General features: G+C 57.1%; 2 protein-coding genes across 4 annotated transcripts; one reads left to right on the plus strand and one right to left on the minus strand.

Annotated features, from left to right (window-relative positions):
- Positions 1-3361: 3361 nt before the first annotated feature.
- On the plus strand, positions 3362-7118 carry CUNH1orf210 (chromosome unknown C1orf210 homolog). 3 transcript variants are annotated; one of them, XM_048220374.2, is made up of 5 exons: positions 3362-3642; positions 4823-4917; positions 5583-5635; positions 5784-5900; positions 5985-7118. In XM_048220374.2, exons 4-5 carry the CDS (start codon positions 5882-5884, stop codon positions 6302-6304), a joined length of 339 nt encoding a protein of 112 aa, XP_048076331.1. In that variant the 5' UTR covers positions 3362-3642; positions 4823-4917; positions 5583-5635; positions 5784-5881; the 3' UTR covers positions 6305-7118. The 3 variants fall into 3 exon arrangements, with proteins under 3 accessions (XP_048076331.1, XP_026354101.2, XP_026354100.2); XM_026498316.4 differs by lacking the exon at positions 5583-5635; XM_026498315.4 differs by lacking the exon at positions 5583-5635 and having other exon boundaries at positions 3633-3736.
- A 9197-nt stretch (positions 7119-16315) lies between these two features.
- Positions 16316-19547, minus strand: TMEM125 (transmembrane protein 125). The gene is given in 4 exon segments (XM_057310261.1): positions 16316-17000; positions 17002-17747; positions 17968-18104; positions 19438-19547. Coding segments are annotated over 2 exon segments (660 nt in total). The 5' UTR covers positions 17614-17747; positions 17968-18104; positions 19438-19547; the 3' UTR covers positions 16316-16952.
- Positions 19548-19843: the final 296 nt, after the last annotated feature.

Here is a 19843-nt window from a genome sequence, read left to right on the forward strand (position 1 = left end):
TGCATCACATGTCATGCCCCGTCATTGGGCATTCGTCCCCACCACCCTGTGAAACTGCTCTTGTCACGGCCGCCAGTGGCCTCCACGTGGCTGGTTTCAAAGGCAAGTCTCAGTCGGTAGCTTAGCTGACCTACCGGCAGCATCTGCCATCGCTCACCAGGCCCTCGCCCTTGACACTCTTGCTTCTCTGGCCTCCCGGACCCCTCTCTGGTGTGTCTGCCTCCTACCGCGCTGGCCACTCCCAGACCCCCTTCCTGCTTCTCCTCCCCTCCCCGACCTCTGCTCCCAGCAAGCGCCAAGGCTCAGCCCTCTTCTCTTTCCACATTTCCTTTAGGGAATCTCATCCCGATGACTGGCTTTAAAACTCGTCCACATTTTGCTGGTTCTCAAACTTACATGCCTAGCTCTTCCCTTCCTGCTGCATTCAGGCTAGTTTATGGAACTGCACACTTAGGATGCTACCTGGATGTCCCGCGGGGGTCCCACGGCTAACATGTCCACAACGAGGTCCTGACTGCCCTCCCAAATCTGCCCGTTTCAGAGTCTTCTCATTTCAGTAAATGACAACTCCATCCTCCTAGTTGCTCACTCAAAACTCTGGAGTGATTCTTGGTTCCTTTTTTTTTGTTTTCTCAAGCCCCACGTCTAGTCAGAAAATCGTGTTGGCTTTACTGTCAGAATACATCTAGAGTCAGAGCACTTCTCCCCATTCCCACCTGACTACTCTGAGGCCATATTCCCTCTCTCGTGGATGAGAGCCACGGCCTCCCAACTGGGCTCCCTGGTTCTTCCCTGGCCTCTTCTAGTCCATCCTCCACGCAGAGTGAAAGAAGGTCAGCCCCTCTTACCAAGGGAGGGAAGGATAGGGCCCCATGTGAGATGGCCTCCCAGGCCCCTCACACAGCCCCTTCCCTTCCTCCTTCCCCCACTGACTGTGCTCCCTCCAGCTGGCCTCCTTTCTGTTGCTCAGATAAGCCAGCCGTGCTCCCCTCTCCTGGTGTTTGTTCTGGCCATTCCCTCTTTCTGGAAGACTCTTCTCCCAGACATTGGCATGATTGCTATCTTACTTTTAGTCAGATCACAGCTCAAACTTTCCCTCTCCGCGAGTCCCCTCTTTTTTTGACTATCCGACATAGGGTAGCAGCCCCCTCTACAACTCCCTATCACGGAAAGCTATTTTACTTTTCATAGCGCTATGATCTGAACTAATCTTATCTATTTCTTTACTTGTGTGTGGTCTGCCTTCCCAACCAGAATGAAGGCTGTGTGGTGGTGGGAACTCTGTCCCCAGTGCTAGCGCTGAGCTTACCCCACGGATGCCAGGGCTGCCACGGAAGGTTGTCAGGGATGTTCACTGCATCAGAGCTCCTGGCTGAGGGGCAGGTGCTGACATCCAGCCTGTTCTCTGCTCTCCATGCACCGGGGGCATCCAGCAGGTTGCCTTCTGCTGTTTTGCAAGGCATGCTCTATGGGCTGGTTATGGCCCTGGAATGAGTGTTCAATAAATATTCACTGAATACATGACTGACTGATGGATGTGCAGACTTCTACTTGTTTTCTTCTGTGGGACTTCACTCAAATTACCTTCTCAGGGCCTTATTTTCATCATCTTGTTAAAGAGATAATTAACATCTATCTCAGTATAGTTATGAGGTTTAAATGAAATAGTTCATTAAAAATCTGGCACAAATATGATTCGATCTGTATGAAATGCCCACAAGAGGCAATTCCACAGAGACAGAAAGCAGATTAGTGGAGGCTGGAGGCTGGAGGGATGAGGAAATGGGGAGTGACTACTTAACGGGTTGGGGTACCCTTCTGGTGTGAGGGGGGGGTTAGGCTAGATAGAGGGATGTTTGCACAATGTTCCGAATGTACTAAATGCCACTGACCTGTGCCCTGAAAATGGCTAAAATAGTGAATTTTTTATGTGACTCAGGTTATGTTACATGAATACCTCAATTAAAAAAAGAACCAGCACAGCTCCTGGGACTGGTAGGTCCCAGGTGGGGACTGGGAGGTGTTCAATGAATAGCTTTTGAATCCTATGATGATGTCCTTGATTCAAAATCAAAGCAAGACCCCAAACCTTCCTTGGCTCCCCACTGCCCCATCTGGGCTACTATTCACTTTCCTCTCATTCATTTGTTTCAGAAGCATTTATCACTGTTAGATACTAGGTGTGGAGAGGAACAAGACAGACACAGACCTTCCCCCCGAGTTTACTGGCTCATAGGGGACTGCGCCAAATGAAGAGAAATCACAATACGGTGTGGTCAGGACTAGTTGGGAGAAGGGCCAGGGTCTGCGGGGGCACAGAGGAGGGGAGGAGGGACCCAGACAAGGGCATGTCAGGGAGGGCTGGTCTGGATAAAGAGGCACTGGAGCTGGGGCCTGAGTGATGAATTGGCCTGGGAGGAATAATCAGCCAGGTGGGAGATGAACACGTGGGGGGAGGGGCTGGAGGGAAGGGTTAGGGTCCCAGGAAGAGCACGCAGGAAGCCTGGGAGGGGCAAGCATGGTGGGTCCTAGGAATGGAGAACAGTCTGGTGTGGCTGTTGCTGTGTGCCAGGCAGGGGACGGACAAGACAGGAGAGTTCGGAAGGGACCATTGGCGGTAGGAGTTCAACTCCATGCTAAGATATTCAAGGTCCTGCATGAACTGACCTCTGCTTGGTTCTACCTGGGCCCCACTGACAAGCCCTGGGGGCAGCCCTTGCTCTGGCTGTGCCCTGTGGCCCTCTGTGAATTCTTGTGCCTGCATGGCTTGGTTCATAACACTTCCTCCTTTCAATATTTACTGAGAACCTGGCCTGTGTCAGGGGCCGAAACCCCGCTGTCAGAACGTGGCCCCACTGTGAAAGCTCAGGCGGCAAGGTGGGAGGCCGCACAAAGGGTGCTCTGGGCGAGAAGGTGGGGCTTGCAGGGGGAAGGCGGGGCTGGTCAGGGGGACCAAATGCTCTGGGAAGGTGACTCTGGGTGTTAAAGGACAAGGAGGCCTAGGCCTGGGGATGAGGAGTAAGGCAATAGGGAAAAGTTCAGAGCTTAGTTCTGCGGGCTCCCAGGATCCTTGAGATCCAGATGAAGGCTGGAAGCTTCTATCCTGGTAGACACCTAGGCACACCATAACCCCGCAAGGGCACAGATACACTCCCCACTGACCGCCCCCTCCCCCTCCCCCCCCCCCCCCCCCAGCGTCGGCTCACACACATTTTTGCAGGCAATTTTGAGTGTCCTTCGTCCCTGTGGCTTTGCCCGGGAAGAACAGCCCCCCCCCCCCACCCCTCTGGTTCCGGCCCGCCGCCTTCCCGGGCCTGTAAAACTCCCTCTTCAACTCCGGACTTTGGACCTGTCATGGCAAATTCACTAGCTTAGGGCCGTCAGCCTGAGCGGTTGTCTGCTGAGGGGTCTGCCTGCCCCTTCTAGGGCCTGCAGGACCCCTCTCTGGATCCCAGCAGCGCACCCCTTCCCCGACTTCCCCCGCGGCGCTGGGGTGGGGGTGGGGGTGGGGCCTGCGCCAGAGGTTCGCGGCCAAAGCTGGGCGAGAAGTGTCATTAGTCCTCCCGATTGGAGGCGTTGCCTGCGGCCCGGCCCCCCGCCCGCACCTGCGGACGAGGCCCCGCCTGCCCGCTGCGTCCGCAGGTGAGTCAAGGGGCGGCTCCGGCCCACCCACCTGCCCGGGTTCGGCCCGCCCCGGCCGGAAGCTTCCTCCTCGGACTGTGCACAGTTCCTACAGGTGGGGAGCAGAGGGGAAGACATTGGGGGGCCTGGGAGGGGGATCCCACAGATCCCTGAGGGCTCCCGGGAGCTTTCAAAGGAGCCCCAAATCAGGGTGGGGTGTGTGTGTGTCGATGGAAGAGATGTGACCTGTGGGGGTAGGGTGACAGCCTGTGGGGTGTGTGTCCTTGAGAAGAATTCTCAGGCACAGAGCGGGCAGGAAAGGAGGAGGAGCAAAATCGTAGGTCAATTTGAATACAGTTCATTTCCATTGAAAATCTTGTTTTCTGAGGACCCAGTGCCTAGTGTGGGGCCCAGAGTAGGCCCCCAGTGAGTGAATGAGTGAGCAAGCTCTCCTTTCTGACCCCCCCTTCACTCTCCAGCTCCCCCACCCGCCCTGAGCAGCGGAGCGCCGAGCTCTCTGCCCGCACCAGGGCACACGTAGCCAGCCCAGTCCTTGGCCCCAGGCGCTGCCATCTAGTAAAGGCCACTTCTGCTGGGTAGTTGACGGTGTAGGCCAGGGAAGGGGTCATCCAAGGGGGGTCCTGGGACAGCCTCGTAGGCAGGTGTGGTCTGATTTGGCCTGGAGGGATGGGGAACTCAAAATACTGAGGAGGGGTGGCTGGGAAACAGGAGGGAGGGTGAGCTGGGAGGTGTGTGTGTGTAGCATGGGGGAGGGAGCTGTGGACAAGAGGACTAGTTTGGCCCGACGCCCATGTGCTGGGTTGTGGGGCCTGGAAGAACACGTGCAGGAATCTACGTGAGGCCCTGAGGGCCTGGGGAGCGCTGGAAGAATTTTTAAGAGTGAGGGAGTAATGGGGTCAAATTTGGGCTTTAGGCCCATCACCCTGGGGAATGGATTGGAGGTGCAGAAAGATGGATTAGGAGGTCATGTAGGAGTCGAGGAATAAGATGAGGGTGGCTTGGACCGGGGCAGTGGCAGTGGGGTGCAGGGGAGGGGCAGAGCCGTTCCAGAGGTATTTAGTTCCAGGAAGAACTGATGGGGCTTGGTGACAGGTTGGAGGAGAGGAGGGAGGGGTTCATGAAGATATCAGTATTAAAGAATATGGGAGGTACTCCCCTAAACTAGATGCTTCTCTCCTAGGTGCTTTCCTAGCCTGGATACTCCTCGCCTGGTACTCCTCTGATTCAGGGGCTCCACCTGCAGATAATCTGCAGCCCCAGCTGTTCCTCGGACAGGTACTTCCGGAACCCAGGTGCTCTTCCTCTAGCTACTCCTCAGATTCAGGTGTTGCTCCCCAGACATTCCTCTGATCAGGTGCTTCTCCTACTGGTATTCCCAAGCGTATCCTCCAGATACTCCCTTAATTCAGCTGCTCCTCCTCTTGCTCCTCCCTAGCCCTAGTGGTTCTTATCCAGATAAGTTCCTGATCCAGGAGATCTGCATTTGGCTGCTCCCTGAATACTGCCTCCCTCTGGGGGCAGACGGAGGTCTGTGGACAAGGGTTATGTCTGAAGAGCTGAGGGTCAAGGTGGGGTAGCAGGAGCTCCTGACTGAGGAGGAGTGGGGCCCCTGCCTGGGTAGGGCCTGGCCCTCCTCCACGTGTGGTCTCTACTTTGGTTCATTAGCTCTAAGCAATTGCTGTTGTCCAGCCCCTGGGAGCCAGAACCGTCTCTGCCCCCCTTCCCATGCTCAGTCTGCCAAGCAGTGTAGCAGACTGGGCTCTGGACCCTGGTTTCAGAGACCTGGGTTCAAGTTCTGGTACTTCGGCTGAGTCAGTTCACCCTTCTGGGCCTCAGAGAGGGGATAACGTTTATGCCCACATTATGGGGTTCTGTGAGCACATTGCCTGGTACGTGAGTCAGACATAGTGTTGAGTAAGTTCCCGCACTGATTTTTTCAGGGGCTTGCAGAGCCGGACCCCACAGCGTCCCCTTACAAATAGCCACTTTCCAGGTACTCAGCTCATTTCTCTGTTTTGCACAAGTGGTGATGGTCAATTGTCCAGCGTCCAGAGTTTGTACTGTGCCTAACGTGGCCGCAAGTCTGCCCGGGAATGTGCAGCCGCGCTCCCCGGACACCCACCTGTGTGCATATGTTCTAGGGCTCTGGCCTCCAGGGCTGCCTGGCATCTGGGGGTTTCCTTGGAGCTCAAGCTCTTCCGGCAGAAGCCGAGGCTCAGCGGCGTCTTCAGGCCCCTCCATGAGTGCGGCAAACCAAAGTGAGTGAGTGGGAAGGACCCTTTCAGTTTCCCCAGGGAACCCACCTGGGGCCCCCATCCATAATGCTGTTGCTTTCTCTGCAGCCATCGTGAGGCCCTCAGAGCTCCCAACGGCATCAGCCCTGTCCCCTGGACTGGGCACCGGGGCTCGGGCATGGCCCGTGCTGGTAGGGGTTGTGCTGGGGGCGGTGGTCGTCTCTCTCCTCATCGCGCTGGCTGCCAAATGCCACCTTTGCCGCAAATACCGAGCCAGCTACCAGCACCACCCGCTGCCCAGGACGGGGAAGGGGGTCTGCCCGGAGGTGGGCGAAGAGGATGACGACGGCTTCATTGAGGACAATTACATTCAGCCCGGGGCTAGCGGGCTGGGGGCCGAGGGGAGCAGGGACAACTTTTCCTTCTGAGCCCCGATCTTTGGACGCCCCCCCCCGCCCCGCATACCTGACAACTTAAAGATAGTGGACCCTACATGGGGGCCAGGAGCCTCAGGGAGAGAGGCATCTCGGGCTTCAGGGCTAACCAGGGGTAGAGCAACCCTCCCTTCCCTGACATGAGCTACTAAAGTGACAAACCTTCTCTTGCTCTGTAACCCTCAGTGGCTCCCTGCTGTTCTCAGGACAACTCCCAAGGGCTAGCCCAGCCTCTTGGTTCCCTTTCCTGCCTTTCCCAACGTCACTCCCTACCAAACGAGTTATTTGTTACTCCTCTTCTCCCACCTGGTGTTTTTCCATGCCATCTTTGCGCACACTCTCTCCTGGGTACACTGCCCTTCTGCTCTCTTGAATCCTCTATGACAGAGGGCACCCCGGGGGGCTCACTTGGTTGAGTGGCTGGCTCTTGATTTTGGCTCAGGTCATGATCTCAGGGTCCTGGGATGGAGCCCTGCATCAGGCTCCCTGCTGAGGATTTGCTCTCTCTGTCTGTCCCTCCCCCTGCTTGCACACACACTCTCTCTTTCTCTGTCTCTCAAATAAACAAATAAATCTTAAAAAAAAAATTCTCTATGGCAGTGATGAAAATCCCTGGCCAGTAGAGCCCTCTGGTCCGCCTACCTGCCAGCATCTCTGGTGTGGCGGGATGGTAACACTTTAGCTGCTGGAAACCGGTGTGCCAAGTTTCTTACTGAAATTTTTTCAATGAAGTGAATAATCTGAGTGGTTATCTGACATTTTTCACGGGTAGTAATAAATCGATTTTCATTTTAAATGAAATTAAAAAGGAGTTACTGATTTTTATTTTCCTGAACTGGGACGTGTGTGTGAAAGTGTTCCTTGTCCCTCCGAGCTGGAAGATGGGGCTCGCGCATCCCGTCCTCCAGGCCGCCTCCCGTGAGCCCTCACTCTCACCGTGCGCTGAGTCCCTCTGCCCTTCTCTGGCCACGGTGGACTGTCATCTGTGTTAGAATTTGCCCTGAGTCCCTCTGCCCTTCTCTGGCCACGGTGGACTGTCATCTGTGTTAGAATTTGCCCGTCCCCATGGCGAGACTGGGAACTTGAAGCCACAGGCCTTGCCTCGTCCTGTGTCCTCATTCTTGTGCACAGCAGATGCTGAATAAATATTTGTCACGTTGTTTCACTCCTGCAGGCTGAGGAGTGCGGAGGTGAAAGGTGAGGGAGGGAGTCGAATGTGGGAGAGGAAGACGAGGAGGGCTGGCTCATCTTTGCTGGTGGGGAGGTTGGGGCAAGGGAGGCAGTTTTGGGCGGGGTGTGTGTGTGCCCCCTCTTTGCCCCTTCCCCCTGGCCGCCCCCCCGCCCCCCATCCCCTCTGGTAACCGTTAGTTCTCTGTAGTTAAGGATTGTTTTTTGGTCTCTCTTTTCCCCCTTTGTTATTTGTTTCTTAAATACCACGTGTGAGGGGTCGTGTGCTACATGTCTTGTTTTGCTGAACGTCCTACGCTCTGGATCTATACTTGTCGTTGCCAAGGCAAGATTTCGTTCTTTTGTACCGCTGAATAGTAGGCTGAATAATGCTCCAGTGTGCGTGTGTGCGTGTGTGCGTGTGTGCGTGTGTGTGCGTGTGTGTGTGCGTGTGTACCACGGCTTCTCTGTCCATTCATCTGTTGACGGACGCTCGGGCTGCTTCCATAATTTGGCTACTGGAGATAATGCTGCAGGAAACACAGGGTGCATGTGTCCTTTTGAATTCTTGGGGTAGATACCCGGTGGTGTGAATGCTGGGTCATAGGCTAGTCAGATTTTTTCGGGAACCTCCATACTGTTTTCCAGAGCGGCCGCACCCGTTTGCACTCCCAGCAGCAGTGCACAGGGCTCTCCCTTTTCCCGTCCTCCGTATCCTCGTGTGTTGCTGATTTTAGCCATTCTGACAGGTGTGAGGTGATAGCGCTGTGGCTTGGATTTGCATTTCCCTGATGGTGAGTGATGTGGGGCATCTTTTCATGTGTCTGTTGCCATCTGTGTGTCTGCTTTGGAGAAATGTCTGTTCGTGTCTTCTGTGAAACCAAAAGACAACCTGCTGAGTGGGAGAAGAGATTTGCAACTGACATAGCCGATAAAGGGTTCGTATCCAAAATATCCAAAATGTATAAGGACCTTCTATGACTCAACACCAAAAAAAAACCAAAGAATCCAAGCAAGGGAGACATTTTTTTTTTAAGATTATATTCATTTATTTGACAGAGACCTCGAGAGAGGGAACACAAGCAGGGGGAGAGGGAGAAGCAGGCTCCCTGCCGAGCAGGGAGTCTGATGTGGGGCTCAATCCCAGGACGCTGGGATCACGACCTGAGCGGAAGACCACTGAGCCACCCAGGTGCCCCAGGAGGCAGTTTTAAGAAGGGAGGAAGTTAAGCTGCTTTTGGTTGCAAGCAACGGGAAGAGAATTAAAGGGGCAACTGACTCAGGAGGGCAGGGAGCAGGTGGCTCCAGCAGCCTGAGGACAAGAACGGGCTCCCCTGTCACTTGTGGGCGTTAATGAGACTCCATGCCTGGGACCCCCGAGTTCCTGATTTCAAGTTCCAAGTACTCAGGTGACAGAATTTTATCAGCCCAGTTTGGGTCAAGGATCTACGCTAGTACAACCAGCTATGAATGGCGGCAGGCTCCTGTGCAAATGTGATTTTGGGAGCCTGCCTATTTGTTCCAGGTCATTCCCAGACAAGGGGAAGTCATCATGAACCAGGTGGCCGCCCCGCATATGCCCTTGGATGCAGTGCTAGCCTTTGAGGGAAGAGCCGGCACAGAAGGAAGGTGAGGGCAGATCGGACACAGGGAGGAGCTTGAGAAAAAGGCAGGGCAAGGAGGGCTGCGTGTAGGGTCGAGGGGTCCCCTAGGCAGTGATGAAGCGGAAGGGTGGACCAGATTAGCTAGGACTTTGGTGCCAAGATAGCTTGCATTTCAGGATGAGAGCAGCTGGGGCTCATCTGTGGACTTCTTTGGTCAGGGAGTGATGTCATCATGATGGAAAAGTCATTCGGATGCTGTGCCAATGCGTCGGAAGGGAGACGCAGGGGGAGGTGATAAGACCTGCCTAAGGTGTGGCAGGGAATGGAGAGATTCCAGAGACACAAGAGAGGCGGGGTTGGTGGGCTTGCTGCTGACGGATGTGGGGAGTAGGAAGGAGGCAACGAAGTCACCTTGGTTTCTGGTTGGGTGGCTGGGCCCCCTGGGGAGGGGCTGGCTTTGAGGGAACAAGGATTCAATATTTGATGTGCAATTTCCGGGGGGGTGCCCGGGGACAGCTGGATTCACCTGGGAGAAGTCTGGTCTGCAGGTGTGGGTTTGGGACTAGTCTGCAATGGGGTCACTGAGACCCAGGAGTGAATAAGTTCAGGGGCCCGGGTGGAGTTGGGGAGGTACAGGGGCCCTACTAGGCGGACACTGACATCTAAGGGCTTGTCAGTAGAGGAGGATGTGGTGGGGAGCCCAGGGCACGTGTCCCCAACCTCAGCTGTTGATCCTGCATCCAGAGACAGTCTGACCCTTGCAGGCCTGGAAAGTCCCTGTGTCTAAGATAGCAGCATAGGCTGTCCCAGTCCAAGACCTTGAGAAGGACCTTGGGTAGCAGAACTCAGGGGCTGAGGGTGTGTCCTGAACAAGGGAAGAGCTGCTGGAAACACAGCTGGGCCTGTTCCCTGCCCTTATGCTCCCTCAGTGGCTACCTGGAGGGGCTGTCCTGTGGCGCTCTGGGCCGGAGAGCACCTTGGCTGTCCCCGTTGTCACATATTCTTTGGGACCTGAGTCAGAACCTCGGAGGGACCCAGGGAAGATAAGGGCTTGTTTTTCCTGAGCCCAGCACCCAGCAAAGGCCAGCAGGGCCAGCTTCCTCCCGGGATCTGCTGTGGGTGTTACGCCTGGCTGAGCAGGCCCCTAGGGTTGTAGGAACCTTGGACCCTGTCCTGAGAGGCTTTCCTGGATTCCTCAGAGCAGTGGGGTCCACTGTGCTCGGCATGCTTGGCCCCGTGCACAAAGAGGGAGCAGGATTTGGGTTCGTGGGTTCAAAGGCCCAGGGATGCTAGAACCGTGGGGGCCTGGGACTCAGTCAGACCTCTCTCTGTCCTCCCTCCTCTGGCTTCAGGCCCTGGCCCCAGCCTGCCTCTGCCCCCAGCCCTCTGTACTCTGTCCCGTAGAATCCAGCAAGTATTAGCCCTATCGGCACCCTCAGGGCTAGCTCCCCGCAGCAGGTGGGCAATCTTCATCCTGAAGGGGAACTTTGCCAAGCCTCCTTCCTCCTCAGTCACTCTGGCTAGAGATTTGCATGTGTCTGTTTTCCAGAACTCAGGTCAGAAGATCTGGGGCGCCTGGGTGGCTCGGTTGGTTGGGCATCTGACTCTTTGATTTTGGCTCAGGTCATGATCTCAGGGTTGTGAGACTGAGCCCCACCCAGGCTTGGTGCTCAGTGTGGAGTGTGCTGAACATTCTTCCCCCTCCTGCTCCCCCTACCCCCATCCCCCCGTTCACGTGTGTGCGCACACGCACACACACACTTTCTCTCTAATAAATAAGTTAATTAAAAAAATCTTTTCTTTAAAAGATTTTATTTATTTATTTGAGAGAGAGAGAGCACAAGCAGGGGGAGGGGCAGGCAGAGGGAGAGGGAGAAGAAGACTCCCTGCTGAGCGGGCAGCCGGATGCGGGGCTCGATCCCAGGACCCTGGGATCATGACCTGAGCCAAAGGCAGATGCTTAACTGACTGAGCCCCCCCAGGTGCCGCATAAATAAAATCTTAAGAAAAAAAAAAAAAAAAGAAAAGAAAGTCCGGTGAGGACAGCAGAGGGCTTGAATGAGAACCTCTGATACTGTAGGGCATAATAACAGGAAGAACCACTGCCCTGCCGGGCGGCACCCCCATTTTACAGATTGAGAAGTTGAGGCACAAACCAGTTACTAGTGCAACTGGCCCGCTTCACCCCGCAGCAGCGCCGCGACCGCACCCCAGAGGACCGACGAAACAGATCTAGACAGGGAACGTCTTGGCACTTGGACTTGCTCCCGCCTGGCCGGGCTGGCGGCCCCCTCCCGAGTGAACGGGAGCCAAGAAGTTTCAGGGCACCAGCTCCAGGTTTGCGAGGGCAGGCGTGAGGGTAAACGTGGTCTGCCCCGACCCACGCCCAGGGGTGACTTCCATGGCCACGCCCAGAGGAGCCTCACAGGTCCCGGGGAACAGTTGAGAAGGCGCCCCATCCGCGTGCGCAAAGCTGAGCGTGAGGGGCGTGTGTTGGTCCCTTGAGGCCTGGAGGAAGCTTCTCTAGACACCGGAGTGTCCCCAGAAGGCCCGAGGTCTCATGTGGGCTGTAACTGGATATGACCACTCCGATCACCCAGATTGGAACAGATCGTCAGTTTCTGGAACATGTTCTTGCAGGATCTGGGTGCCCAGGTGACGCGGCCGAGAACCTGGAATGTGACTATTGAGCCCAGGAGGAGCCTGTGGCAAGTGCCTCTGTCTAGCTCCCCTACTGCCACTGTCCCTCCGTCAGTCCCTTCTTAGCTTTGCTTTTCACCCAATACCGGCTTGGATTTCACGGTCCATTGGGTCACCCTTTCGCTCCCGTCCGCCTTCCCTGCCCCATCGTCTCACCATTACACATTCCAGGTGGGGCTCCGCCCGAGGCCTGCCTCGCGGCCTCTGTGCGCTGTTGAGAAGAGCCCGGCGTCGACCCAGCCCATGCCTCTGTTAATGCCTGCTCTCCAGCCCCCCGGGGGCTCCCCAGGCTTCTGGCCATCTTGCTGTTTCCTCGGCTCGACTCCCCTCTCCTCCACAGCCCTCTTTAGAAGGGCCTCCGCATCACAGAGAGCAGAGCTGCTGGCCAGGGCCTCCCTCCACCTCCTGCTCCAAACTTTCTTGGAGAATGCTCTGCGTTCCTTCTTCTCCGCTATCAAAGTGGCCTCGTGAGCCCAAGGCCTCCGTTGCGTGCCCTGGAGCCACCCTCCCTGCCTCTCCACTCAGGGCCTTTAAGAACAGCCTCTTCGCCTTCAGTCTCACACCTCTCGTTCTGTCAACCTTCTATCACCCATCACATCTCCCCCACCTTAAAAAGCTCCTCGGTCACAAAGACAGGTTGGTCCCGCCCTCGGAACGTCCATCCAGTCCGCTGTGTTTCACTCTGTCCTAACAGCCACCCTTTTGTCTGGGCCACCCTCATCTCGCATCTGGAGATGGCATTCATCCACCAAAGGGTTCCCCTGTCCCTATTTTTGTCCCTCCCAGTGAATTCTCTGTGCTGCAGGCAGAATGACTGGCCTAAAGCACAATTCTGACCAGCCTGTTCCTCTGCGGAGAATCCTTCACTGGCTTCCTCTTCACCTTAAGAAACGGGACCACCTGCAAGGGAGCCTCCCCCCCACCCCCCCGGCCCCGGGCTCCTCCCCGGCTGTGCCCCCTGCCTCTTGCCAGTGAATCTCCAGGTGCGGCCACACAAACCCTCTGTGTTTCCTTGAAGGAGCCAAGTTCCCTGGTCTCTGGACCCTGCTTCTGCTCTTCCTTCTTTCTGGGATAGTCCTTCTGCCCCACCTCTCTAGCTTGGCCAGCTGCTTCTCATCCCTCAGGGGCCCGTGGAAATGGCACTTCTGGGACTGATTCTTTTTCTCCTAAAGCCAATTCCTGGCTCTACCCCACAGCCAGCCGGTCCCAAATCCAGCTCTGGCCAGAGTACTTCCCTCATTGTCCTGAGGACAAAGTCCAAATTCTTCAGCTGGGGTGACAAGGCCGTTCTGCAGAGGGGAGTAAAGGTGGACAGGGCTCTCGTTTTCTCGTGACAGGGAGGCCAAGCCTGGGGGGTGCTGCTGGGGGATGTTGCTGGGGTGTGAAGGTCGTGGAGGGAACTTGGGGGCCACTGTGGAAACAGGAGCTGACCAGGGAAGCACAGTGTCACCGAGGAGTGGAATTGCAGACCAGCTGAGATGGGCGATGAGGAATTCATGGTGACACCAGGCTGCCTGGCCGTGCGGCTTTCTCTGGTAACCGCTCACCATGAGGCAGACGGGTCGATTCATCCAAGGAGGGGGACTTGCTGGGACAGTGGGACCGAAGGGCAGGGGGCTGAGCAGGTGTGGACTCTGTCAAGGAGCGTCAAGGAGTGGATCAAGGAATCTTACCCAGAAGGGAGACGGAGACAGGAGGGGCCCTTGGATGGCTGTTTGCAGTGTGGACCGGGATGGGATTTAGTGAGATGCTCTGAGCAAGCAAGCCGGAGCTGGGAGGTTGCGGGAAGTCAGCTTCAGCCATCGCAGAGGTGGAAGCGTTTCCGCCCTGCCTGCGGCTCGCCCAGCGCCTGCCCTGACCCTCGTGAGAGCTGGGTGTGGAGGCGCTGCTCCCACTGCCCTTTGGAACGGCCCTCTGGGGCAAGGGCCATGTTCTTCCTCTGGCGTCCTTCCCGGGAGGGCTCAGCAAAGGCCTTGTCTGCGGTGCTGCTTATTCAGACATCTGTGCCGTGGAACCATCCCCTCCCCTTTCTCTAGGCCCGCGTTTCTGTTTTCCTTTAGTGTTTTGTTTTTTGGGTTTTTGTTTTGTTTTGTTTTTTTTGAAGCATTTTATTTGTTTGTTTTTCTCAAATAAACCTTCTGCCCCTTGTTTGGGTTTTTCGAAGTAATCTCTAGGCTCAACATGGGGCTCAAACTCACGACCCCAAGATCAAGAGTCGTGGGGTCCACTAACTGAGCCAGCCAGGCACCCTTCCTTTAGTTTTTTCAAAAAGAAATATCATGAGAGAGTCTAACCCTGTCTCAGCTGAAAAGAAACAGGACTTCTCCCCATATTACAGGATGGAGAGGCAGTCTGTGGTCCTCTGACGGCCCTGGGGTTGTTGAGAACGGGAGCCCCAGAAGAGTAAGAATTCGGAGGCAGAAAGATTCCGGGCCCATAGTGGACAGTGGCCTAAGTGCCTGACCCGTCCCTATTCTGGGGAGGTCTCTCCCTGATCCTTGCAGACACATTGCCATCCGACCAGGCTGAGTCCTTCATCCATCCAGTAAAGCCCCTACTAAGTGTCAGGCCCACCTTGGGAACGAGGGATATGCCGATGAGCAATACCCCGATCCTGACGGAGGAGATAGGCTCACAGGGAAGGAACTGCGGATGAGGCCTGCAGTGGTGGGGCCAGGCATAGAAAATGGGCAGGTCTCGAAGGGTATGAAGGCAAGGAGGAGAGCGACACAAAGCCTGGGAGAAGTGAGAGAATGTGGGGAGGTCACAACAGCTCCGCGTGGCTGGCTCATGGGCAGCTCTGAGGTGCGAGGGAGGCCAACTCATGTCAGGGAGGCTGCACGTTAGTCTGTGTGCCGTGGGGGATCGGGGAAGGACTTGAACGTACGTCTGTTTTAGGATAGCACTGGGTTGCCTCCTGGAGCTTCCCGGGTATGGTCTGAAACTGGCCCTCCTCGTTCGTGGAGGGCAGGAAGAGACCAGAGACAGAGACGGGCCACTCCGGATTGGTGGCTGGCGGGTGTAACGGGCAAGGGAAACTACTTATGAGGCTTTGTTTTTGGGGTGGCCACAAGACAAGAGAGCTCGGCACCTGCCTGTCAGGCCTTACAAGGCGTTCCCTGGGTTCAGTCTCGTGTGCCATCTAGCTGGTCTCGCCACGGCACCACTGTCTCAAGGCCGTATCCTTGGGGTAGCTTCTAGGAGCCGGAAAGGCAGTGGGACACACATTTCAAGGACAGGAGAAGGGGGAGAAGGGGTGAGGAGCCTCCCATCACCTGGGTCCAGCTCATGGGTCAACTGGCTGTCATGTTCCCCCAACCGCATCACCTCCCCTAAAAGTCACTGTGGCTCAAGTGTGTGTGTTGGGTTGGGAGGGAGATGGACTGAAGGAGAAAAGAGCAAGAGTAGGGAGCCCTGAGCGGAGGCCGCACAGATCAGGCAGAGGTGGGGGGGGGTGCTGGGAGCGAGCCTGGAGGGCTGAGCACCCCCGGCCACGTGTGGGGGAGTCCACAGGGGGTGATGTGGTCACTGGACACTGGATAGGGAGTGAGGGTGCTGTCTGGGGCCACTCCGAGCTTTCTAACCTGGGTGCCGGTGAAGGCTACAGCCCGCAGGTGAGATGAGGACTTGGCTCAGGGTGAGGATGAAGGGGACCAGATGTTGAGTATGTGGGGTCTGAGATGCCGTAGTTCCCGGATAGAGGTTCTGCTGTCCCGGTGCTCCGGGCATGGCCTCTGGTTTCTGCTCACCTGGCTCCCTCCTCGGCTGGCAGCACCCTTCCCTCATCCATCAGCTGAGCGTTTTCTCCAGGAGGGCCCCTAGATCTTGGCCCCTGAAAGCAGGTTTCTCCCGTCAGAGCCCTTGTAGCTCTATGCGTAACGCCCCCTGGAGGCCTGTCTGGTGTCCCTGCGTCTCTTGGTGCCCTGGCGGGGCTGTGGGGCATCCGACCAGGAGAAGCAGGAGTGATGAAACTGATGTCGCTCCTGGCGCTCTCCTGTGGTTGGGGGGTGGGGGTGGGGGTCCTTTCCACCCGGGAAGTTCTGCTCCATAGAAGGGTGTCCCTTCCAGGGCTGACCCCAAGCAGGAAGTGACTCTTACAGCCCAGGGGGGGGTTTCCAACAGCCCTCCCGTGCTTGGGGGGTGGGCGGCGGTGGGGTGCAGAGGCAGGCCAGCCACTGCAGCAACTACATGGTCCGAGGTGTTCCGGTGCTAGAGGCGGGGTAGGGAGCTGCCGCCTCCAGGGAAACCAGCTGATGAAACCGCAGTGCTCCAGGCTTTACCTTGAACCGGCGTAGGAGCAAATGTGAAGGGCTCGGGCCACACTCCTCCCTGCCCGCCCTGGACCAGAAACCCACCACCTTCCTGAAGGGAAGCGTCCCTGCACCCCCTCTTGCCTCCATGGTACCTATGAGGAGAAACCACAGGCCTCCCCGGGGACCAGGCACCTTTTGTCAGCTTGAGAGTTCCCTGTAGAAGGAGCAGTTGTTGGGGAGGGTGCGGGGAGGGGGAAGGAAGGTCTCTAGGTGAGATGGCGAGGGACAATCACGATGATAGTGGCCATCACTTTTATTGCACACCTGCCACATGCCCGGTCCTTCCATACACGATGGCATGTAGTCCTCACGATCGATGTCCATGACCATGACTGTGACTCCCCGGAAACTGAGGCTCAGAGAGATTAAGTCACTTGCCCCAGGCCCCCAGCTGGTGAGTGGTACACTGGGGATTCCAGTCCAGTCCTGGCACATCGTGGAGCCTGTGCTCTTTCCACTTTGTCACCAGCTACTCTCCTCAGTGAAGAGTCACTGGGATGGTCTCAGGCCTAGGCAGGTCATAGTCACTCCTGGGAAATCCCTGACAGGTGTTACAAGGCAGGTCGGATTTGAGGGGTGTTGGCAATAGGGGCCAAGAATCTTCAGGGACCCCATGGAGAGACAGGCAGACTCGGACAGTTCCATGGTCACAAAGCCCCGGTTCTGAGGACACGTGGGCTCTTCAGCGCAGGTCACACAACCCCACGGAGGGTTGGACAGTCCCGGGGAGACATACACACTCACACACACTGCCCCTGCATGTGTCCGTGCAAGCACACACCCACTCACACACGCTCACACCCTGGCACAGCTCTGTGGCTGCTGAGGCAGGTGGTGGAAAGGGGACCTCGGGCTTGGTCAGATGAGGCTGGCGATGCTCGATGTGGTCTCGTGACGCTGGCCGGCCCGACAGCTGTCCCGAGACGCTGAAGATGCTGCCGTGGCCACTGTGGTCACTGTGGGTGGAGGAGGCGGGCGCATGGAGAGGGGGGCAGTGTCCACTCATGCCCACCTGATACAGGAGCAAGCCCAGCAGCAAAAGCGAGCCCGAGGCGGCCAGGCCGATGCCCACGGACAGCATGGCAGCCAGTGGCCGGGCAGGGGCAGGGGCGGCAGCCAGCCCGGCCAGAGTCAGGCCGGTGACCAGCACCACCAGGCCGCTGAGCAGCACCACGAGCGCGTCGGCCCCTCCCCCGCTCCGCAGCAGGGCCACGTGGTGGGGCTGGCGGACGCAGTTCATGTCCTGCACGGCCGAGCTCATCAGCTGCTTGACCAGGACCAGCAGCGCCAGCAGGCAGAGCACGGTGCCCGTCGCCAGCCGCCACTCGCCCGAGCGGCTGCTGGTGGAGGACAGCAGTGCCACCCCACCCGCCCCACAGCCTGCCACGAGGACCACGGCCACGGCGAAGCAGAGCGCCGAGCGCCGTGGCTGCTGGGACCACCACAGCTCTACCTGCTCTGCCAGCATGTCTGGGGGCAGCCCCCGGCCCGGTGGGGCTGGAGCCTCTCCTTCAGACATGGCGGGGGGCAGGGCAGAGGGTGCCGTCGGGGGCTAGAGGGTGCGGGTCATGGCCTAGAGCCCCTACCACCTGCTTGGCAGCTAGAGGCCCAGAGTCCCGTTCCTCTCCCGGTCCAGGGTGTGGTCACCATCACCTGCAGGGGGATCACACTTGTTACCTCCCCAGCCCCACTCGCCCTTTACGGTCTCTCCTGGGAGCCTTGGGGAGGATCCCTGGGAATCTTCCCCAGTGTCCCCCGATGGCCCCCTCCCCAGCACTGTTACTTGGGAATGCCTCTCCAAGGACCCCAGGAGAGTTCCCCCACATAACGCATCCCCCACCCCTCCAGGAAAGCCCCTGGCCCAGCCCCTGACCTCTCTGGCTCTCTCAGTTGCCTGTCCCATCCCGGCTGCCGAAGGAGCTGGTGCCACAGTGGATGATGGGACCAAGAGCAGAGATAAAGCCTCATTCAGGATCCGACTCACATGGCCTCAGCTGTCACCGCTGGCTCCTGGGGGAAGGGTTGTGGGGAGGGAGGGGGCTTATGGCTTAACCCTTCTGGAACCAGCAGCCTGACCCTGAACCTTCTCCCTTGGGACTGTGGCTCCTTCTCTAGGGGTCAGGATCTAATCCCTAAGTGTCTCCTTCACCAACATCTCATCTGACTTCCTATCCACAGCTGCTGGTGCCCCAATCCCTCTCTCCCCCAAACCTGGGTCTCCCTCCTAAGCTCCAGACCTATAGGCCAATTGTCACCTTCATGTTCCTTGGTCATCTCTGATGCAACACGTCCCGACCCAAGCTCGTCATCTTAGCCCAGACCTCCTCCTCCTCTCATGTTCCTTACTTCCTTGTGAAGTGCACGTCCCAGGGAGGCCACCTGTAAACCTCTCTCCACACAGTCCCTGCTTCCATCCCCACGTCTCCTGCCTCATCACTGCCCCCACGCCCCTCTTCCTACCTCCTACCTTTCTCCGTTCTCCCTCTCACCAACGCCCCCCATGCCATCCTCCTCCACGATTTCTCTAAAGTGGAGCAAAGGGAGGAGGGCTCTGTCCTTGAGCCCCAGCTGCCGTCCTTACCAGCCACGGGACTCAGGGGAAGGACCTGACAGTGGTTACTAGTTTAACATTTAACCTTCCTCTAGAGGCCAGCCAACATGACTCAAACTGGGCAAAATAAAGCAGCCATGGTCCCTGCCCTTAAGCAGCCCCGGCTGACAGCCGGCGCACATATGTGATAAATGCCCGGTGTGGGTGAGTCAGAAGAGGGGCCTAGGGGAGGGTCAGAGAAGCCCCAGATGAGTTCACCTCTTAGAGCCTCAGTCTTCCTATTAGAAAAGTGAGGACAATAATATTTATCTTGAAGGATGGGGGCGAGTCATTTGACGTCTCCACTTTAAAATTCCAGTGGGAATTCTAAGCCTGCATGAATGCCCAAAGAACGCTATTTTGAATAAAGGAATACAGTGTTCTCCCCTCCAATGCAGGATAGGACTCCTGCTTTATACATAGGATGCAGGTCGTGGGTCGTTCCTGACCTTGGCCCTCCACAGGTTATACCCCTGATGCACCTGTCTTTCACAACCCCTCTGCCGGGGCAACCTGGCACACAGGCCAGAGGAGCAGGTGCAGATGCCCCCAAGGGAGGTGGGGGAGGGGCCTTAGGAGGGGACCTGGAGTCAATCCCAGCATTCCTCAGGGCTGTGACTTCACTGGTCCGAAAGTGCTTGCACAGGTGTGCTGGGACAGTGGGGCCAGGCTGGGGGTGGGGTGGAGGTTCTCAGGCATAGCCAGTGGGAGAAAGTGGGGGCGGTGGGGGTCGGGGGACCATGGGGCACTCACAAGAAGCTTGGAAGTGCTGGATCCGATCAGAGCAGGCAAGGCCAGGCAGGTGGGGCACTCTAGCTCCGGTTCCGGGGAGGCGCTTCACCTGCCTAACCTGCGTCCAGGTAAGCCCTGGGGGTGTGCGTGGGGGAGGGGGATCAACAGGTGTTTCCTAGGCAGGCCTTGAGCGGATTGGCTGACGTGGCACAGCTCCTTCTGCTGGGCTGAGGCATTCTTGGGAAGGGAGGGGCTTCTACCCGCTGCTGTTAGGGCTCGAACACAATTCTCAGACCTGGCAGCAGGAGGAATGCTGTCTGTCTGCCCCAGACCCTGGACCCTAACGCATCCCTGGGCTCCGAGCCCAGCTTAGCTTTTTTAATTTTTTTATTTTTTATTTATTTTTATTTTTTAAAAACATTTTATA

The sequence above is a fragment of the Ursus arctos genome, unplaced genomic scaffold, assembly GCF_023065955.2.
Source record: "Ursus arctos isolate Adak ecotype North America unplaced genomic scaffold, UrsArc2.0 scaffold_12, whole genome shotgun sequence".
Taxonomy (NCBI): domain Eukaryota; kingdom Metazoa; phylum Chordata; class Mammalia; order Carnivora; family Ursidae; genus Ursus; species Ursus arctos.